Source organism: Mesoplodon bidens (assembly GCF_964165515.1).
Source record: "Mesoplodon bidens genome assembly, chromosome: 19".
NCBI lineage: Eukaryota > Metazoa > Chordata > Mammalia > Artiodactyla > Ziphiidae > Mesoplodon > Mesoplodon bidens.
The window spans coordinates 17,484,248-17,503,357 of record NC_138179.1 but is presented as its reverse complement, the minus strand read 5'-3'; the positions used below and the strand labels follow the sequence as shown (position 1 = coordinate 17,503,357).

The 19,110-nt window shown below is 41.6% G+C and overlaps 2 protein-coding genes across 7 annotated transcripts in view; one reads left to right on the top strand and one right to left on the bottom strand.

Moving 5' to 3' along the window:
• Positions 1 to 1,526, bottom strand: part of RPA1 (replication protein A1) — a 53,732-nt gene extending 52,206 nt beyond the window's left edge. Inside the window, exon 1 of the mRNA XM_081219006.1 lies at positions 1,369 to 1,526. Within this exon, the coding sequence (XP_081075132.1) occupies positions 1,369 to 1,401 (33 nt within the window). The 5' untranslated portion in view covers positions 1,402 to 1,526. The remainder of the gene's footprint in view (positions 1 to 1,368) is intronic.
• Positions 827 to 19,110, top strand: part of SMYD4 (SET and MYND domain containing 4) — a 40,302-nt gene continuing 22,018 nt past the window's right edge. For 3 of the 6 annotated variants that reach the window (XM_081219004.1, XM_081219003.1, XM_081218999.1), the window contains exons 1-3: positions 827 to 912; positions 2,815 to 2,960; positions 18,296 to 18,440. In XM_081219004.1, coding sequence (XP_081075130.1) covers positions 2,827 to 2,960; positions 18,296 to 18,440 — 279 coding nt within the window. In that variant the 5' untranslated portion in view covers positions 827 to 912; positions 2,815 to 2,826. The other 3 variants (XM_081219000.1, XM_081219001.1, XM_081219002.1) reach the window with 3 other exon arrangements.

Here is a 19,110-nt window from a genome sequence, read left to right as displayed (position 1 = left end):
TTTAATCGTCCCACTAACCTTAGGCAATAGGTACTAGGTATGATTAACCTCATTTGACAGAGAGGAAAGGCAGAGTTTAATATCGTGAACAAACAGGAATTAGGGGCTGAAAATAAAGGGATTTAGCCTAGCAAGGGGAGTCAAGGACGGCTTCTCTGAGGAAGTAACTGAGCAGAGACTTGAAGGTTACATTAGTCAGCCAGGGGAGAATGAAGAACCACCCAGGCAGTAGGCACAGGTTAAAGAATGTTCAAAGCCCCTGTGGAAGGCAGGAGTATGAAATATACCCGGATTTAAATTAAAAAAAAAAAAAAAAAGGAAAGGCTGGAAAGGAGGAAAGAACTGGTGGGAATACGCTATGATGGGAATGGCGGGAGGAGGGTTATGCTGGGTAGAAGTGAGAAGGCCAGGCAGAAACAATGGTGCCAGTGTGGATGGAGAGAAGTAGATGCATTTAAGAGATATATGTGGAGGTAAAACACACCAGACTTGGGGAGGGACTGGACATCCAGGGTGACGGAATGTGTAGCAAGAATGATTCCACAATTTCTGGCTGTTATAACTCAATGAATAATGGTGCCATTCATCCAGACAGGGAACGGTAGAGGCCCAAATTTAGAAAGATAATGGATTTGCTTTGGGACATGCTGAATTTAAAATGTTTTTGAGATATCAAGTACGCAGCTGATACAGGTTTGTCTTTGAGTGTAAAGGTGGCTCCGGACACAGAAATTTATGAGCAATTGACATACAGATGGTAATTTGTCTCGCGAGAAGAGTCAACAAAAATTTACAGAGAGATCTCCAAATAAGACGGGGAAAGACAAGCCAAGCTGAGCCACAGAAACCGAAAGAAGAGGGTGTTACCAAAAGAAAGCGAGGCTCAATAGTCAAACGCTGCTGAGAACTCGGGTAAATTTAACTCTCAAAAGTGTCTGTTGGATTTAACGACCTGGAGGCACTGCTGACTTCAGCCAGGGTTACTTCTATAGTGATCAGGGGAGTGACTGATTGGAGTCTGTTGAAGGGTTAATGGGAGGGGAGAAAAAGAACTGAAAACTGACAACTCTAGGAAAGTTAGGCTGCGGATGGGGGAAGGGGAGGAGAAAGAGAGTGGCTGCGGGAGAGAGATGGGCGAAAATCAACAATTTATTTTGTTTCATTTCCTTAAGCAGGAAAAACATGAACGTGTTTAAAAGACGATGGGAAAAATGCTTTGAGGAGTGATGATTCTAGGGAGTCACCCGGCGGTTCGTCCCCGGCCCCCGCTGTCTCCTCCTCCCGTGTTCTCTCCCCCTTCTCCACCCCGCACAGCCCCAAGGCCCACAGCCACCCCGGCCCGCGCCCGGCTCGCAGGCGTCTCCTCACCGCAATGGCCCCCTCGCTCAGGTGGCCCACCATGGTTCCGCCGCAACAGCTCCAACGCTCCCGCTCCCCCGCAGCCCTGGCTTTACTCCAGGGAACCCGCGCGCTCCAAAGCGATTGGCCCGAGGACTTGCGTGCACCGCGAAGGCCTCCTGACGCGCGCACGGCACGGGGGCGGGTTTAGGAGCCGAGCAGCCACCTCATTGGCCGAAGCGCGGCGGGTGGCCCACATGACTCACCGGAGCCCAGGTCCGGGGCCTAGTCGCTGGATTGCCTGGCCTGGGGGCGGGGCGCGGGACCGCGGAGCGCGCGAAGCGTGATGCGTGATGCGCGAAGCGTGACGCGGACGCAGCGAAGGGCGCGGAGTGGACGAGTTACGTTAGCATTCCGAGCAAACTCTCGGAAACGTACCCAACTCGGCCTTTGGTGGGCAGACACTGACTGGTAGCCCAGAGGAGTGGTAGAGCTGTTGCCCTAGTAACTCTGCTACTGGATATAGTCAAAGCATTGACTTGCTTCCTTCAGCAACCCAGAGCTGAGCTCCCGCAGGCTCCAGACCCTGAGCTTGGCACAGTGGGGATCTCTCAAGGTAAATAAGACCTGGTCCCTACCCTCAGAGGAGAGCACAGTCTGTCGAGGGAATTGCTGCTGTGAGGAGCACTAACTCAAGGTAGACATGGTTTGGGCCCCAGGAGAGACACAAAGTGTGCTATCACAGGTGGAAAAATCAGGGAAGGCTTCCCGGAGGAGGTACCATTTGAACTGGGCCTTGAATGTTTGGAAATTTGCCAGGTGGACTCCAAGTGAGGGTAGGGCCAATGAACAGTCTTTGTAACACCTAGGGAGATGAATAGCCTGGCAAACTGGGGATAGCTTTGAGTAGCTAGAATAGTAGGGTACAGAGGAAGAAGTGAGACTTGAGCATTAGAAAGTAAGCCAAGAGTCAAATAATGAAGGGTTTGTACTGGACTTCCCTAAATGCTAGGAGGAGCATTGATGAATTTAAGGCGGAGTACTGACATCTGTCTCAATGTGGAAGATGGACTGAATTTGGAATGGGGAAGTGGGGGGTCTGAGGGTGTGGAGACTAGTTATAACACTCCAGAAAGAATGCCGGACAGGAAATGGTGCGGGCTTGAACTAAAGGAGTGACCTGGGGATTGAAAAGAAAAAACTGAACTGGGTAAGAGTTCTGATTCATCATTGTATAACCAGTACCTAGTATGATGCCTGGAACAAAGTAAGCTTTCAATAAATATTTCTGAATGAAGGGATGTTGAGTGAATTGGGGTGAGAAACAATAGATGCTTCCTCAGCGTGTAAACAACTATAGGAAGAGACCACAAGAATTGATTTTGTTGCTTCATGCATGCTTGAATGGAATCTTGACTTTCTAGAATTGTGCATTTGTAGAAATCCGAATTCCTTATTTTCTTATTCATTTTTTAGATTTAAAGTAGCATGGATCTGCCCGTGGATGAGTGGAAATCGTACATACTTCAGAAGTGGTCTTTGCTCCCCAAGTCCATTCAGGTTACAATTTCTACAGCAGAGACTTTAAGCGATATCTTTCTCTTCTCATCTTCGCTTCTTCAGTAAGTGAATGGAAGCTTTAACCAGGGAAATTTTGAAGCAGAAAACGTTGTCTTTTGTGATTTGCTCTCAAATTATATCTCTTTTTTTAAAATATAAATTTATTTATTTATTTTCTTCGTTGGGTATTGCGTTGGGTCTTCGTTGCTGCGCCCGGGCTTTCTTTAGTTGCGTCGAGTGGGGGTTACTCTTCCTTGCAGTGTGCGGGCTTCTCATTGCAGTGCTTCCTCCTGTTGTGGGGCACGGGCTCTAGGCACGCAGGCTTCAGTAGTTGCAGCACACTGGCTTATTATTTGTGGCACACGGGCTCTAGAGCGCAGGCTCAGTAGTTGTGGCACACAGGCTTAGCTGCTCTGTGGCATGTGGGATCTTCCCGGACCAGGGCTCGAACCCGTGTCCCTTGTGTTGGTACGTGGATTCTTAACTACTATGCCACCAGGGAAGCCCGTCAAATTATACCTCTTTTTGATGGAAGAGTTACCTTTAGGTTTTTATATTTTGGGGCATTCAACACTTCTTGCTGTTTCCACAGTTCTTTCTAACCTACTATTATACAACAGGTAGGGATGCTATTTAGCTTTTTCGGTGTCAATATTATGTTTCAGTAATCAGTGCCTTGCTGTTGTCACTAGGCTGTGCACCTTGCTGTATCCCAAAGGATACAGTGGACATTTACTAGCTGCACATAGAAATTCATAAATGCTCATATTTGGAAAGAACCATAGAGGTCATACAGTCTAACCCCAGTAGTTTTCAAACAGTCTTGACTACACTCTTCAATAAGAAATATATTTTACATCACAACCTAGTATGTATACTAGTTTTTTATACGTATATAAAAAACTGAAACAGGGGACTTCCCTGGTGGTCCGGTGGTTAAGACTCTGCTTCCACCACGGGGTGCATGGCATCCATCCTTGGTTGGGAAACCAAGATCCTGCATGCTGCGGCGTGGCCAAAAAAATAAAAGTTAAGTAAATAAAAAACTGAAGCAGGAATTTCCCAAACTTCGTTCAGTGAATTTTTATTGAACATCTATTTTGTGCCAGCCACTGTGCTAAGTGCTTAGTAAGCAAAAAATACATCATTTGAAAAAAAATAGACAAAGATCCTTACCTTTGAGGAGCTTAATTCTAGCAAGGAAGGACAGACAATAAACATCATAAATAAGTTAAAATATATAGTATGTTAAAGGTGAGAAATACAGTAAAAAAAAAGGAAAAATTGAACAGGGTAGGGGAAATAGGCAGTGCCAGGAGCGAGAGTACAGATTGTAGTATTAAGTAGTATAATCAGATATGCCTCATTGAAAGAGTGAAAGTGGAGCAAAGTCTTGGAGATACAGGAGTTAACTAAAGAGATATCTGAGAGAAGAGCATTCCAGGCAGAGATCCTAAGGTGGGAGAGTGTCTGGCATGTTTAAGCAACAGCAAGTTGGATGAACAGCTAGTGGTGGATGAACAGAGTAAGCCAGAGGGAGAGTGGTAGGAAGTACCATCAGAGAGGTAATGGGACACGCATGGGAGTTGGGGAAGAGCAGGTGGCACAAATCGAGTTGACCCTTTCTTAGTGCCTTATCTTTTTACCCTGAGTAGGAAGTTATTGCAGGGTATAGTAGGCAGAATTCTAAAGATGCTCCCCCTGCCCCCACGCCAGCATTCTGGTCCCCTGGTTACTCAATCCTGGTCCCCTCGTTACTCAATCTAACATTAACCTAAGCACTGCTGGGAACGGACTTGGCTGATGTAATGAAAGTCCCAAGCCCCCTGACTTTGAGATATAATTACTGGGTGGGTGTAACCCAATCAGACCAGACCTTTAAAAGCAGAGAGTTCTTCCCAGCTGGTAGCAGAAAGGGAAATCAGAGAGATTCAAAGCATGAGGTTTGAATGCGATTTGGCTGACTTTGAAGATGGAGCTACATGACACATGACAAGGAATGCAGGAAGCTTCTAGAAGCTGAGAGTGCTTCCTGGCTAACAGCCAGCAAGGAACTGGGGACCTCAGACCTACAATTGCAAGGAACTGGCTTCTGTCAGTTCTAAACTCAATATCCTGGATGAGTTTAGATATAGATTCTTTCCCAGATCCTCTCTATAAGAGGTCACCTTGATTTCAGCCTTGTGAGACCCTAAGCAGAGAGCCCAGGCAAGCCCACCTGGACTTCTGATCTACAGAACTGAGAATAATAAATGGGTATTGTTTTAACCTGCTGAATGTGTGGTAGTTTTTACACTACAATAGAAAACTAATTCACAGGGTTTTGAGATAAGAGTGATACAATCTGATTATATTTTAAACAGATGTCAGCAAACAACAACCCACAGGGTACATCCATCCCACTGCCTGTTTGTGTGGCCATCAGCTAAGAATGGTTTTTACAGATAAATATTTGTAGTCGATTTGATGATGGGGAACATTGGCTTTGAACTCCAGTTTAGCAAAATGGTATCCATTAAAAAAATTTTCTTTCATTCTTCTCATTAGTAGACCTGTGTTACAAAAGAATTGTACTCAATTATTATACCTTGAATTTTGTCAGTAAATGATTTTTACAAGCGTGTTTTTTCTTTTGTTATATAAGCACCTATGTAATAGCCTCGATTTTACCTCTTGGCCCAAGCAGGCTAAATGTCTCTGGTTTTCTAGAGAAAGTTTGCTGATCCCTGTTTTTCTTTGGTTTTTTTTTTTGAGGTACGCGGGCCTCTCACTGTTGTGGCCTCTCCCGTTGCGGAGCACAGGCTCCGGACGTGCAGGCTCAGCGGCCATGGCTCACGGGCCCAGCCGCTCCGCGGCATGTGGGATCTTCCCGGACCGGGGCACGAACCCGTGTCCCCTGCATCGGCAGGCGGACTCTCAACCACTGCGCCACCAGGGAAGCCCTGATCCCTGTTTTAAAGGATTGCTCTGACCACTGTGTTGAGTATAGCAGGAGTAAGAGTGGAAATAGAATTGTTGGAAGGCTGTTGCTTTAATCCAGGTGAGAGAGGAAGTGGTAGTAATTTGGGCCAGGGTGGTAGTGGTGGGGATGATGAGAAGTGGTTGGATTCTGATGGTGTACTTAATAGCATTTCCTGACAGATGGGATATGGTATGTTAGAGAATGAGAGAAGTAAAAAGTGACTCCTGGGATGTAGACCTACAGGGCCAAAGGTAGTAGGATGAAATTGCCATCACCTGGGAAAGCTGCAGGTGGAAGTGTCTTGGGAAAGAAATTTAGGGGTTCGTATTTCAGTTGGAAATGTCTAGTAGACATTCAAGTGGAGATGTCTTAATGAGCATGGAATTTATGAGGCTCGGGCTAGAGATACAAATTTGGGAATTACATGGCATTTTGAGCCATGAGACTGGAAAATTTCACCAAGGAAGAAAGTGTAGATGCTTACTGCATGTGATGTACTTCTTGATATTTTCCCTTCTATTGATCTAATTTTTAAAGTACTAATCAGGACCCTCTAAACTGATTTCGTGACCTACTGAGTCATGACCTACAGTTTGAAAAATAATGTTAAAACTCTATGGGATTTGTGGATTCCCTTTTAAAAATTTCCAAAAATGATGGAGAACTGCTGATGAAAACTCTGGTTGATACCAAGATAAATTGGTATAGCTTACTAACAGCAAAAAGGAGTATCAGTAAGAATCCAAATTTGAAGTTTTGGAGCACAGAAAGGAATATAAATCAAAGAAGAGGATTTGTCTGTTTGTTTAATGTTGGAGTTCCTCAAGACTCCTGCCTAGGCTCTCTTTCCTAGTCACTGTCTATTCTCAACCAGTTCAGCCTCATTCACACCCATGACATCAATTACCTCCTATATGCCGATTACCCTTAAAATTATATCTCCAGCCCTCACTTCTTCTCTGAGACACAAATGTCTAATACAGATGACTACTTAAAGCCTCAAAGATACTTAAAATTCAACATATCCAAAACCAAACTCACCATCTTGTCTTCGAAATTAGATTACCTTCCAGTGGTGTCTATCTTTTTTTTTTTTTTTTTTTTTTTTTTTTTTTTTTGCTGTACGTGGGCCTCTCACTGTTGTGGCCTCTCCCGTTGCGGAGCACAGGCTCCGGCTGCGCAGGCCCAGCGGCCATGGCTCACGGGCCCAGCCGCTCCGCGGCATGTGGGATCTTCCCAGACCGGGGCACGAACCCGTGTCCCCTGCATCGGCAGGCGGACTCTCAACCACTGCGCCACCAGGGAAGCCCCAGTGGTGTCTATCTTAATGAACTGCACTGCCTTATTTCAGTCCCTAAAACTAGAAACCTGTGAACCATTTTATATATATATATATATGTATGTATTTATGTATGTGTGTATATGTGTGTGTATATATATATATATATATGTATGTATATTTATTTATTTATTTTTGGCTGCATTGGGTCTTCACTGCGTGCGGGCTTTCTCTAGTTACGGCAAGTGGGGGCTACTCCTCATTGCGGTGCATGGGTTTCTTATTGAGGTGGCTCCTCTTGTTGCAGAGCATGGGCGCTAGGTGCATGGGCTTCGGTAGTTGTGGCTTGCAGGCTCTAGAGCGCAGGCTCAGTAGTTGTGGTGCACAAGCTTAGTTGCTCTGTGGCACGTGGAATCTTCCCGGACCAGGGCTTGAACTCATGTCCCCTGCATTGGCAGGCGGATTCTTAACCACTGTGCCACCAGGGAAGTCCCCCATTTTATATTTTAAAATAACTCATGATCATTCCCCCTTTTTACTTCAGATCATCATGATCCCTTAGTGAATTACACCACCATCCATCCAGTTGCTACCCAGAAACCTAGGAGTCATGCCTGATTTTTCCTTCTTCTTCATACCCCGTATTAAATCCATTGCCAAATTTTGTCCATTGTAGGACTGTGAACGCTAAATTTCTTTCAAATTTGGCAAATAAGACTTCTGCTTCTGGATAGGATATAATAGGTCACAACAGGCAGTACTTTTGAAACTAAAAAATATTGATACTACAATAATCATATTTTTAAAGACACCAGAGAGCAACAAGGACCAGATGGACTAAAATTCCAGAGAGCGAAGACTCCTTCCTAGGCGTTTGCTATCCATGGTCTTTCCTGGGGGTAATTAAAGGCTGAGGATCAGGCTGGCCCCAAGCACAGGGACTGTCCTGGGGGAAACTGAAACCAGCAGACCTTTTGGCGGTCATTTGGGGCTGATGTGATGGATTGGAAACTACAAGATGGCCAAACTCAAGGCCCAAATTTAAAGCCCGTTTGCCTCATGGGAGCCTTGCCAGTTCAGGTACTAGGTACCATTAGGGTTATACTTTTTTTTTTTTTTTTTTTTTTTTTTGCTGTACGCGGGCCTCTCACTGCTGTGGCCTCTCCCGTTGCGGAGCACAGGCTCCGGACACACAGGCTCCGCGGCCATGGCTCGCGGGCCCAGCCGCTGCACGGCATGTGGGATCTTCCGGGATAGGGGCACGAACCCGTGTCCCCTGCATCGGCAGGCGGACTCTCAACCACTGCGCCACCAGGGAAGCCCGGGTTATACTTTTTTTTTCTTTGGCTTGTTGTTTTTCTTTTTTATTAATGTTAGTAAGATACAAGTACATTCTCATCGCAAAAGATTGATACAATATTTAATAAACTAAAACATGAAAATTTCCCCCTTAGCCTTCTCATTCTCTTTCAGAGATTACCACAAGTTATTGGAACTTTCTATTTCTTTTTTATGTATTCTCGTACATTCATACATAAATGTGTGCGTATCTTTTTCTCCTCTATTAGATTATATTATGTGTTTTGTTCTTTGAAGTTTTTTGCAGCATCACACCTTAATCTTTTTAGCAACCAAAGGAGATTGCTAGTATATTATTGCCGCAACTTACTTATTTGTTTCCCTATTGATGGGCAGTTATGTTCTTTCCAGGTGATTGTTTTTGTTTTTTTACTGTTACAAACAATGCTGCAATGAACAACTTTTATATATGTTGTACATATGTTTAGAATTTAAGATAGATTCTTAGAAGAGGATTTGTTGCATCAGTGGTTGTGAGCAATTTAAATTTAATAAATACTGCCAAATTGTCTTCCAAGAAGGCTTTACCCGCTTACCATGAACATATCCTCACCAACATTAGAAAACAACAGTCTTTTTTTTTTTTTTTTCGCCACACCGCACCACGTGAGGGATCTTAGTTCCCCTACCAGGGGTTGAACCTGTGCCCCCTACGGTAGAAGCACGGAGTCTTTTTTTTTCTTTTTTTTTTAATTTATATATTTATTTATTTATTTTTGGCTGCATTGGGTCTTCATTGCTGCGCACAGGCTTTCTCTAGTTGCAGCAAGTGGGGGATACTCTTCTTTGTGGTGCGCGGGCTTCTAATTGAGGTGGCTTCTGGGCTCACGGGCCCAGTTGCTCCACAGCACGTGGGATCCTCCCAGACCAGGGCTCGAACCCGTGTCCCCTGCATTAGCGGGCAGATTCTCAACCACTGCGCCACCAGGGAAGCCCCGGCAGGCGGATTCTTAACCAGTGCGCCACCAGGGAAGTCCCAGAAGGCAACAGTCTTTAATTTTGGCAACCTTAAGGACAAAATAGTCTTGTTTTAATTTGCATTTTTCTGATTGCTAGTGAAGTAATGCACCATTTCTGATGTTACTCATTAATATTTGTTCTGTGAATTTTTGTTTGTGTCCTTTCCCCATTTCTCTAGAGGGTTGTCTATCTTTCTCTTAATAATTTTTAAGGGGTCTTCATGAATCTGACTATATATTTCTTTGCTATATATGTTACTAATTTTTCTCCTAGTCTATTATTTATCTGTTTTTATTTTACTTATTGTGTCTCATTATATATAAATTGCATGCATATATTTTAACTTTTTTACAGCCATTTCTGTCTTTTTCTTTTATGGTTTCTGGGTTATGTGTCTTAGGATAGTCTACTCTTCCCCAAGATTATAAAAATATTCTTTATTTTCTTCTGACTTTTTTGGTAGTTTTGTCTTTTAGTTTTAGCTCTCTAATCCATCTGGAATTTATTTTTGTGTGTGATGTGAGGGAATAGTCTAAGTTTTATTCCAGATAGTTTTCCCACGTCAGTTACTGAATAGTCCATCCTTTCCTCAGTTCTTCAAAATGCCACATTTATTAAAATTAAATTCCCACTTTTCTATAAATGAGTTTCTAGACTCTACGTCTGTGCCAAAACCAAAGAGTTTTAATTACTGTGACTTTATAGTATCATACTAGAATTTTTTCAGTTTCAAGTGACAGAAACCCAGCTCAAATTAGGAAATCTATAGGCTATGGAAACTAGGATGTGCAAAGGCAGATCTATTTTTAAGCAGAGTTGTATCCAGGAGCTCAGAAGATGTCATCAGACTCTATCTCTTCATCTGTCAGACAGACTGTCTCCACCTGGTGGGCAGTATAACCATTGGTAACCTTGAGCACATGCTGATAATAGCTTAATAACCACAAGAAAAGAGGTCATCTTTCCTAAGAGTTTTGGCAAAAAAGGTCTGGGTTGGACTCTGATCAACCTAACTTTGATGGCATGCACACCCCTTTAACCAAAGATGTGGGCTCCTCTGATTGGCCAGGCCTGTAACACATGCCCAACCGTCTTGCAAAATTGGGGTCAGTCCTACTTCAACCACAAGGAATGGTTTCCGCACTGAGATTTTGTTACCAGACGTGGTGAGAAGGAGCAGTTGAAAGCAGGGAAGTCTGGTACAAATGTGTCTTTGCTATCTGTTAAGCCAAGTTCCCACACACATATGCACAGTCATTATTCTTTTTCAAGAATATCTTGGCTATTCTGTGTATATTTCCCCCATGTGAACTTCAGAATTGACTGTCACGTTCAATAAAAAGTATCGTTGGGTTTTTGATTGGGAATTTATAGATTCATTTAGGGAGACTTGACACCTTTACAATATTAAATTTCCTCATTCACGTAAAGGGTATGTCTTGCCACTTGTTTAGGGCTTCTTTTATGTACTTAAATAAAGTTTTATCATTTTCTTTATATAGGTCTTGCACATTTCCTCTTAGATTTATTCTACTTCTTACAAGGTTTTTGTTGTTCTCGTGAATAAGACTTTTTCCCCCCAATTACATTCTCTGACTGATGATTGGTGGTATAAATATAAGCTAGGAATCATCTTATAATAGGCCACCTCACTGTACTTTCACATTATTTCATCATTTTTTATGCCAATCCACTTAGAATTTTTAGTAAGTATATCTGCAAACAGCAATCCTCCTTTCAAATATTTGTACCTCTTCTCTTACTTTTTAATTATAGCATTATTTAGACCTCTGGTGCAATGTTGAATAGTAAGAGGCATTTAGGACATTGCTGTAGGTTTGTAGTATATACCCTTTATCAGTTTAAGGAAGTTGTGCTATCTTGTATCATAAATAAGTGTTGAATTTTATCAGTCCTATTTTTTATATATTTTGGGAGGAATGATCATTTTCTTATTCTACTTTAATCTGTTAAGGCAGAATTGACATCAGTAGATTTACTGAAGTTGAACTGTTTTGGAGAATAACTCTGGTTATCATCTAACTTTTTTTTTTTTTAACACAGGGCTAGATTCAATTTGCTGAGGTTATTTTTAGGATTTTGTGTGTGTGTGCTCTGTTCATCAGCTCTTGGTATCAGGGTTATGATAGCCTCATGGCATGAATTGGAGAGCTTCCCATATTTCTCTATGCTCTGAAATAATTTATATAATGTAAGGATTATTTGATTCTTTAAAGCTGGTAGAAAATCCTGTAAAACTATGTAGACCTGGTACCTTATTTTTATTTATTTATTTTTGGCAGTACGCGGGCCTCTCACTGCTGTGGCCTCTCCCATTGCGGAGCACAGGCTCCGGACGCGCAGGCCCAGTGGCCATGGCTCACGGGCCCAGCCGCTCCGCGGCATGTGGGATCCTCCCGGACCGGGGCACGAACCCGTGTCCCCAGCATCAGCAGGCGGACTCTCAACCACTGTGCCACCAGGGAAGCCCCCCTTATTTTTTAAAAAATATTTATTTATATTTTATTTATTTATTTATTTTGGCTGCACCAGATCTTAGTTGTGGCATGCGAACTCTTAGTTCCATCATGCATGTGGGATCTAGTTCCCTGACCAGGGATCGAACCCGGGCCCCCTTGCATTGGGAGCACAGAGTCTTACCCACTGGACCACCAGGGAAGTCCCTAGACCTGGTACCTTATTACATGGAAATATTTTCCTTTTTTAGTTTATTTTTTATCAGAATAATATGCACATAGTATAAGAAGTCAAATAGTACTTCAAAACTTATAAAGAAAAACAGCAACTCTCGCTTACTCTTCCCCATTTCTATTCTGCAAAGACTGATATTTAAAATCATTCTGTTTCTTCCAGAATTTAATTTCATATTACTAAACAGTATGCTAATATTGCTATTTTTGAATTTTCAGTTTTAGATGCCAAATCTAGCTCTCTTACCCCCAACTCACATGTATATACTTTGTTTTTCCCTCATTCTATCATCATAACTATATTATAGTATATAACCAGTAGGATATGATACTGGTTAAATCAGTTTTCAACATGTATATCATTATGTCTGTGTAAATATCATATGAACCACAAAGTATACTTTGAATTACATTTCCTTTCTTGTACAACTCTTATTTTCCCTGAAGTTAAAAATTGCCTCTATTTTTATTTGTTCTGTGTATCTCTCACTGCTTCATCCCCAATCTTCTCTACTTAACAAGTTAGTTCCAAAGAGCTGTTTGTAAAACTATTCAATCATAATCTAAAATGACCAAAAAAGATTTAAATTTCTAATCTCCATATGTTTGCCCAGTAAATGAAAGTATGAATTGGGCCTTCAAAGCTTAAAGCCAGGCATACACTCTTCTTTCTTGCCATTTACAGTCTTTGAGGAATGTTTTACCAAATTAGATGCGTTTTGTTAGTATCAAAGACCTTTTGAGACACATGGACCTCTCGCATTGATAATCTAGTGTCCTAGGGAATCCTTAACAGACTCACTATCCACACTCACTGCCTTCCTATTTGTTTTGATTTTACACTGATTCAAATGGAATACTTTGTTTTGCCAGCAATCAAGGAAATGCTCAAAGACTAACGGATTTAAGTAAAAAAAGAACATAGGAGCCAGTCTGAAGAGGTTTCCATTGGCCAAATTTAGAACAATCTGAGCATCAAAAAGTATAATGATGAGGGCTTCCCTGGTGGCGCAGTGGTTGAGAGTCTGCCTGCCGATGCAGGGGACACGGGTTTGTGCCCCGGTCCGGGAAGATCCCACATGCCGCGGAGCAGCTGGGCCCGTGAGCCATGGCCGCTGAGCCTGCGCGTCCAGAGCCTGTGCTCCGCAACACGAGAGGCCACGGCAGTGAGAGGCCCGTGTACCGCAAAAACAAAAAAAAATTTTTTTAAATAATAAAAAAGTATAATGATGATAATGGTTTATAAGAATGAATTTTTTGAGTCCATGGTGATACTCAAAAAAATACATAAATAAGTAAAAGAAGAAAAGGGGGAAACATTTGTCTTTACAGAAGAATGCTAATGAATAAGTTTAGAAATAATGATAGAATTAGAAAATCACCATTTTGTAACTCCCAGTGTAATAAGTGATTCTGGCAATAATCGTCAATGGATGCTCAAAACATTAGAAGAAAGATCACTGAGAAACAGGTTATTCACATGGTCTCAAAGTATGGCCCCATAGATTACTTATTAATGTTACTTATTACAAGGGGAAAGTTATCTTTATATTAGAGAAATCTAACAGTCACCACTTTAACCAGGTGACCAAACAACATCACCAGTAGTGATGGGACTGCCTGACATGTGTCTCCTGGTTTGAAACAACAACAAGTATACAGATTTAGTGATGGACTAATATTCTTGACAAAAACTGTTTGATCTGAATCTAATCATGAGGAAACAATGAGACAAAACCAGAATGTGTAACGTTTTCCTGGTCTTGAGTCTTCAAAAAAACTTAATCATGAAAAACAAAAAAATTATGGGACTGTCTCAAAAGAAACTAATGAGAAATAACTAAATGCAGTATGTTAGAACTTTGATCTGGCATCAGGTTGGGGTAAGAAAAAGAAAGAAAAGACATTTTAGGAATAATGGAGAAATTTTAAATGATATTTGAATTAGTGTTATTTTTTTAATTTAATTTATTTATTTGGTTGCATCGGGTCTTCGTTGCTGCATGTGGGCTTTCTCTAGTTGCATCGAGCGGGGGCTACTCTTTGTTGCAGTGCTCGGACTTCTCACTGCAGTGGTTTCTCTTGTTACGGAGCTCGGGCTTTAGGCGCGTGGGCTCCAGTAGTTTTGGCACGTGGGCTCAGTAGTTGTGGCTCGCGGGCTCTAGAGCTCAGGCTCAGTAGTTGTGGCGCACAGGCTTAGTTGCTCCACTGCATGTGGGATCTTCCTGGACCAGGGATCGAACCTGTGTCCCCTGCCTTGACAGACGGATTCTCAACCACTGTGCCACCAGGGAAGTCCCTAGTGTTAATTTTTTAGGCATGATAATGATATTGTGATATCAAGATATAGGAGAATGTCCTTATTCTTAGCAGAGGCATGCTGAAATATTTAGAGGTGAACTTCCATGATGAGTGCACTTACTTTCAGGAAAAAAAATGTGTATGTGTGAATGTGTGCGAGTTATTAAGCTGCAGTTTCTCAGCTCTGATCTTCTGTACTCTTTGCTGGGGCTGGGACTTTCTGCTTTGCCAATTGACCTTATAAGAGGCTTTACCTCTCTAGGGCTCTAGAAAGAGAAGGCATGGCTAGAAGAAGGAACTTGGTTCCTTCTATCTGCTTCCTAGTTAGACTCTACATGCCAAAGAATGAAGTTGGACCTTTACCTTACACCATATGCAAAAGCTAACTCAAAATAACTCAAAGACCTAAACTTAAGAGCTAAAACCATAAAACTCTTAGAAGAAAACATAAGCCAAAAGCTTATGACATTGGATTTGGCATCTTTTTCTTGGCTATGATACCAAAGGCACAGGCAACAACAACAACAAAAATAGGCAAATCAGACTTCATGAAAAGTAAAATATTTAGTGCATCAAGTGACTATCAACAGAGTTAAATAGGCAACCCTCAGAATGGGAGAAAATATTGCAAATCATACATCTGCTAAGGAATTAATATCCAGACCATATAAACAACTCCTAAGACTCAACGACAACAAAAAACCCAGTTTAAAAATGGGCAAAGAGCCCCCACTCACCGCAACTAGAGAAAGCCCATGGGTAGCAACAAAGACCCAACACAGCCCAAAATAAATAAGTAAATTTTCTTTAAAAATGGGCAAAGGACTTGCATAGATACTTCTTCAAAGAAGATAAGCACATGAAATAAGCATATGAAAAGATGCTCTTAACATCACTAATCATTAGGGAGATGCAAATCAAACTACAAGATACCTTATTATCCTCATACTTATTAGATGGCTACTATCCAAAAAAATAAAACAGAAAATAACAAAGTGTTGATGAGGATGTGGAGAAATTGGAGCCCTTGTGCACTGTTGTTGGGAACATAAAATGGTATAGCCACTATGAAAAACAGTATGGCAGTTCTTCAAATAATTAGAAATAGAATTACTGGGGCCGCCCTGGTGGCGCAGTGGTTGAGAATCCGTCTGCCAAGGCAGGGGACAGAGATTCGAGCCCTGGTCCAGGAAGATCCCACATGCAGCGGAGCACCTAAGCCTGTGTGCCACAACTACTGAGCCTGAGCTCTAGAGCCTGTTAGCCACAACTACTGAGCCTGTGTGCTGCAACTACTGAAGCCTGCAAGCCTAAAGCCTATGCTCTGCAACAAGAGAAGCCACTGCAATGAGAAGCCCGAGCACTGGAACGAAGAGTAGCCCCTGCTCGCTGCAACCAGAGAAAGCCTGCACGCAGCAACGAAGACCCAGTGCTGCCAAAAATTTAATTAATTAATTAATTAATTTTTTAAAAAGACAAGTAAGGCACCAATTTAAAAAAAAATAGAATTACTATATAATCCAGCAATCCTACTTCTGGTTTTATACTCAAAAGAATTGAAAACGGGACTTGAACAGATTTATTTGCACACCAATGTTCAGAGCAGTATTCATAATAGCCAAGAGTGAAAATAGCCCAAATGTCCATTAACAGATGAATGGATAAACTGTGATATATACATATAATGGAATATTACTCAGCTATAAAAAGGAATGAACCTCGGAAACATTATGTTAAGTGAAACAAGCCAGCCATAAAAGGATGAATACTTTACCATTCCACTTACATGAAGTACCTAGAGCAGGCAAATTCATAGAAACAGGAAGTGAAATAGAGGTTATCAGGGGCTGGGGAGAGGGAGGAATAGAGAGTTATCATTTAATGAGCGCAGAGTTCTAGTTTGGGCTGGTGAAAAAGTTCTGGAAATGGATAGCGGTGACAATCGCACAATATTGTGAATGTACTTAATGCCACTGAACTATATACTTTAGTTAAAATGAAAAGTTTTAAAATATTTTAGCACAATAAAAAAATTAATTAGAAAATTGTTCCATCTCACTTCCACAAATTTTTTATCATAACATTCCAGAAGAAAATTTGAAATATTAAAAAAAGAAAGCTTTTCAAAACTTTAATTACTGAGTTAAACCTGGTACTAGAAGAATGAATTATTGCAGCTTAGTTCTTAATTACACTGAAGAACAATTACAAAAACATTGAGTTTGTCATCATTTTGGATTAAGATTAAGGAATATCCATTGTTAGGCAAGAAGAATTTTACTATTATTACTGTTCACCACAACTTCTTTGTTTGAATAGGGTTTTCAGGTTTAACCTAATTTACAACAACATAAAAACAAACAGAACAAAGAATAGGATCTATGGTGTACCAGATATTCATGGGGTATTGTCCTCATATTTTCTGGACTGGAATAAATTTTGAACAGGCAAGCACACCTTCTGAATTAGATCTTTCCTTATTTTTCTTTTTGTGTTATTTACTTTGAGATTTTTTCTGTATTGTGTTTAAATATTAATAAAATATTTGATATTAACTTAAAGATCAATAGTGTTTTGTGAAATTTCCATATATACATACACAGATGCAGCTTACTGAATCACAATGTGAAAGGTATTTCTTTTTTTGGTTGTTGTTGTTGTTCCATTACTGCCTTTCTGGTTTTTTTGTTTTTAATTTTTTATTTTTGACTGCGTTGGACCTTTGTTGCTGCGCGCGGGCTTTCTCTATTTGCTGCGACCTGGGGCTACTCTTCCTTGTGGCACGCTGGTTTCTCATCGCGGTGGCTTCTCTTGTTGCTGAGCACGGGCTCTAGGTGCGTGGGCTTCAGTAGTTGTGGCACACGGGCTTAGTTGCTCTGCGGCATGTGGGATCTTCCCGGACCAGGGCTCGAACCCGTGTCCCCTGCATTGGCAGGCGGATTCTTAACCACTGCGCCACCAGGGAAGCCCATGAAAGGTATTTCTTATTGTGGGTCTTTGTAAACAAAAATTTGAAAAACACTTTTCTAAACATTCTGCAGTTTTGTCTTTGATTTCCACTTTGACCCAGGAGTTGCTTAAGAGAATTTTTAGTTCCCATGTTATTCATATTTTGCTTCATTGCATTGTATAGTCAAAGAGTATAGTCTAGGTTATTCTATACTATTTCTTTTTATTGGAAAAAAAGAAAAAAAAGGTGTATGTTTGTGTATTTATACATTAGAGAATTCGTATACTTGTTTTTAAAAACTTTGCAGGTTGAAATAATTTCAGATTTACTTGCAAAAATAGGATATTGTTGTGCAATGCCCTTTCAGATTCCCCAAATGTTAACATTTCACTACATTTACTTTATGATTCATCCTGTCTCTTCCTCTTCTTCCTTCTCCTCCTCCTCTTCCTCCTCCTCCTTCCCTCCCCCTCCCTCTTGTCTCTCCCTCCCCCTTCTCTCCCTCCCTCCCCTCTGTCAGCCGTTCACTCAGGTATTTTCAACAAAGTTTAGGTGGCGAGTATACCTTGGTGCAAAGACTTGTGTATTGTGTCCTTCTCCACACCCAAACTTCTGTATAATGCATTATCCAAGGAATGGTTTATTGGCCAGTAACTGAATAAAAACTTTATATTCTGTCCCAATAGAAATTCCAGTCCCTATGTCTCTGAGACCAAAGATTTTTCCCCCCAGTCACATTATATAACACATCCAACCTCTTTTGTCCCAGTATTTTGTAGGCAGTCACTCCTGTTTCAAGTGCAATGGTTAGGAGTTTTCCTAGAAGTAACAAATTTGTGCTTTTTTGTTGTTGTGGTTGTTCTTTCTTCATGAAGACCAGAGGATGAGATGTTTTTAAAAAGGCTTTCTAGAGGTTACCTTGTTGGAAAGGACTCCAACGCTCCCCTTTTCTACAGAGAAGAAGGAAACAAAAAATTTCAGAAGAAGGATTATATGGGAGCCACAGTGCTGTACTCTAAGGTAAGAGGACCGGGCCACCCCCCGACGCCCGGCCCAGCTCAGCAGGAGGGGCTGTCTCAACAATTTAACAATTCATATTTCTTCAAAAGAGAGAACCGTTACTGCTGAATTGTGAATTGTGTATTGTGTAGCCACTAGTAGCTTTGCCTATTAATTTTGGATTGGATTTGCAAAAGAAAACTGGCACAACTCAGCTTTTGGTCATATTCTGAAACAAAGGATAGGTTGTATTATACGTCCTGAATTCCATCAAGAAGCTTCTATTCTCATATTCCTTCAGACACAGTGTAGCAAGTCTCGTTGGATGCCTTGGCCTCCCTCCTCCCTGTCTGTCAGCTCTTCCTGAATTGTGTGCCTTTTTTGTCTGAATAACTGATGAGGCTGTTGCTCTGATAGTCCCAATTTAGAGAACGGCTGGATTTTTGGTGCCACCCTGTTAGCTCATAGCCAGTATGACTTAGGTAAAGTTACGAAGGAAAATAAGCTCAATTGCCACAGCCCAGTTGAACTGCATTTTTTTTTTTTTTTTTTTTTTTTTTTTTTTTTTTGCGGTATGCGGGCCTCTCACTGTTGTGGCCTCTCCCGTTGCGGAGCACAGGCTCCGGATGCGCAGGCCCAGCGGCCATGGCTCACGGGCCCAGCCGCTCCGCGGCATATGGGATCCTCCCAG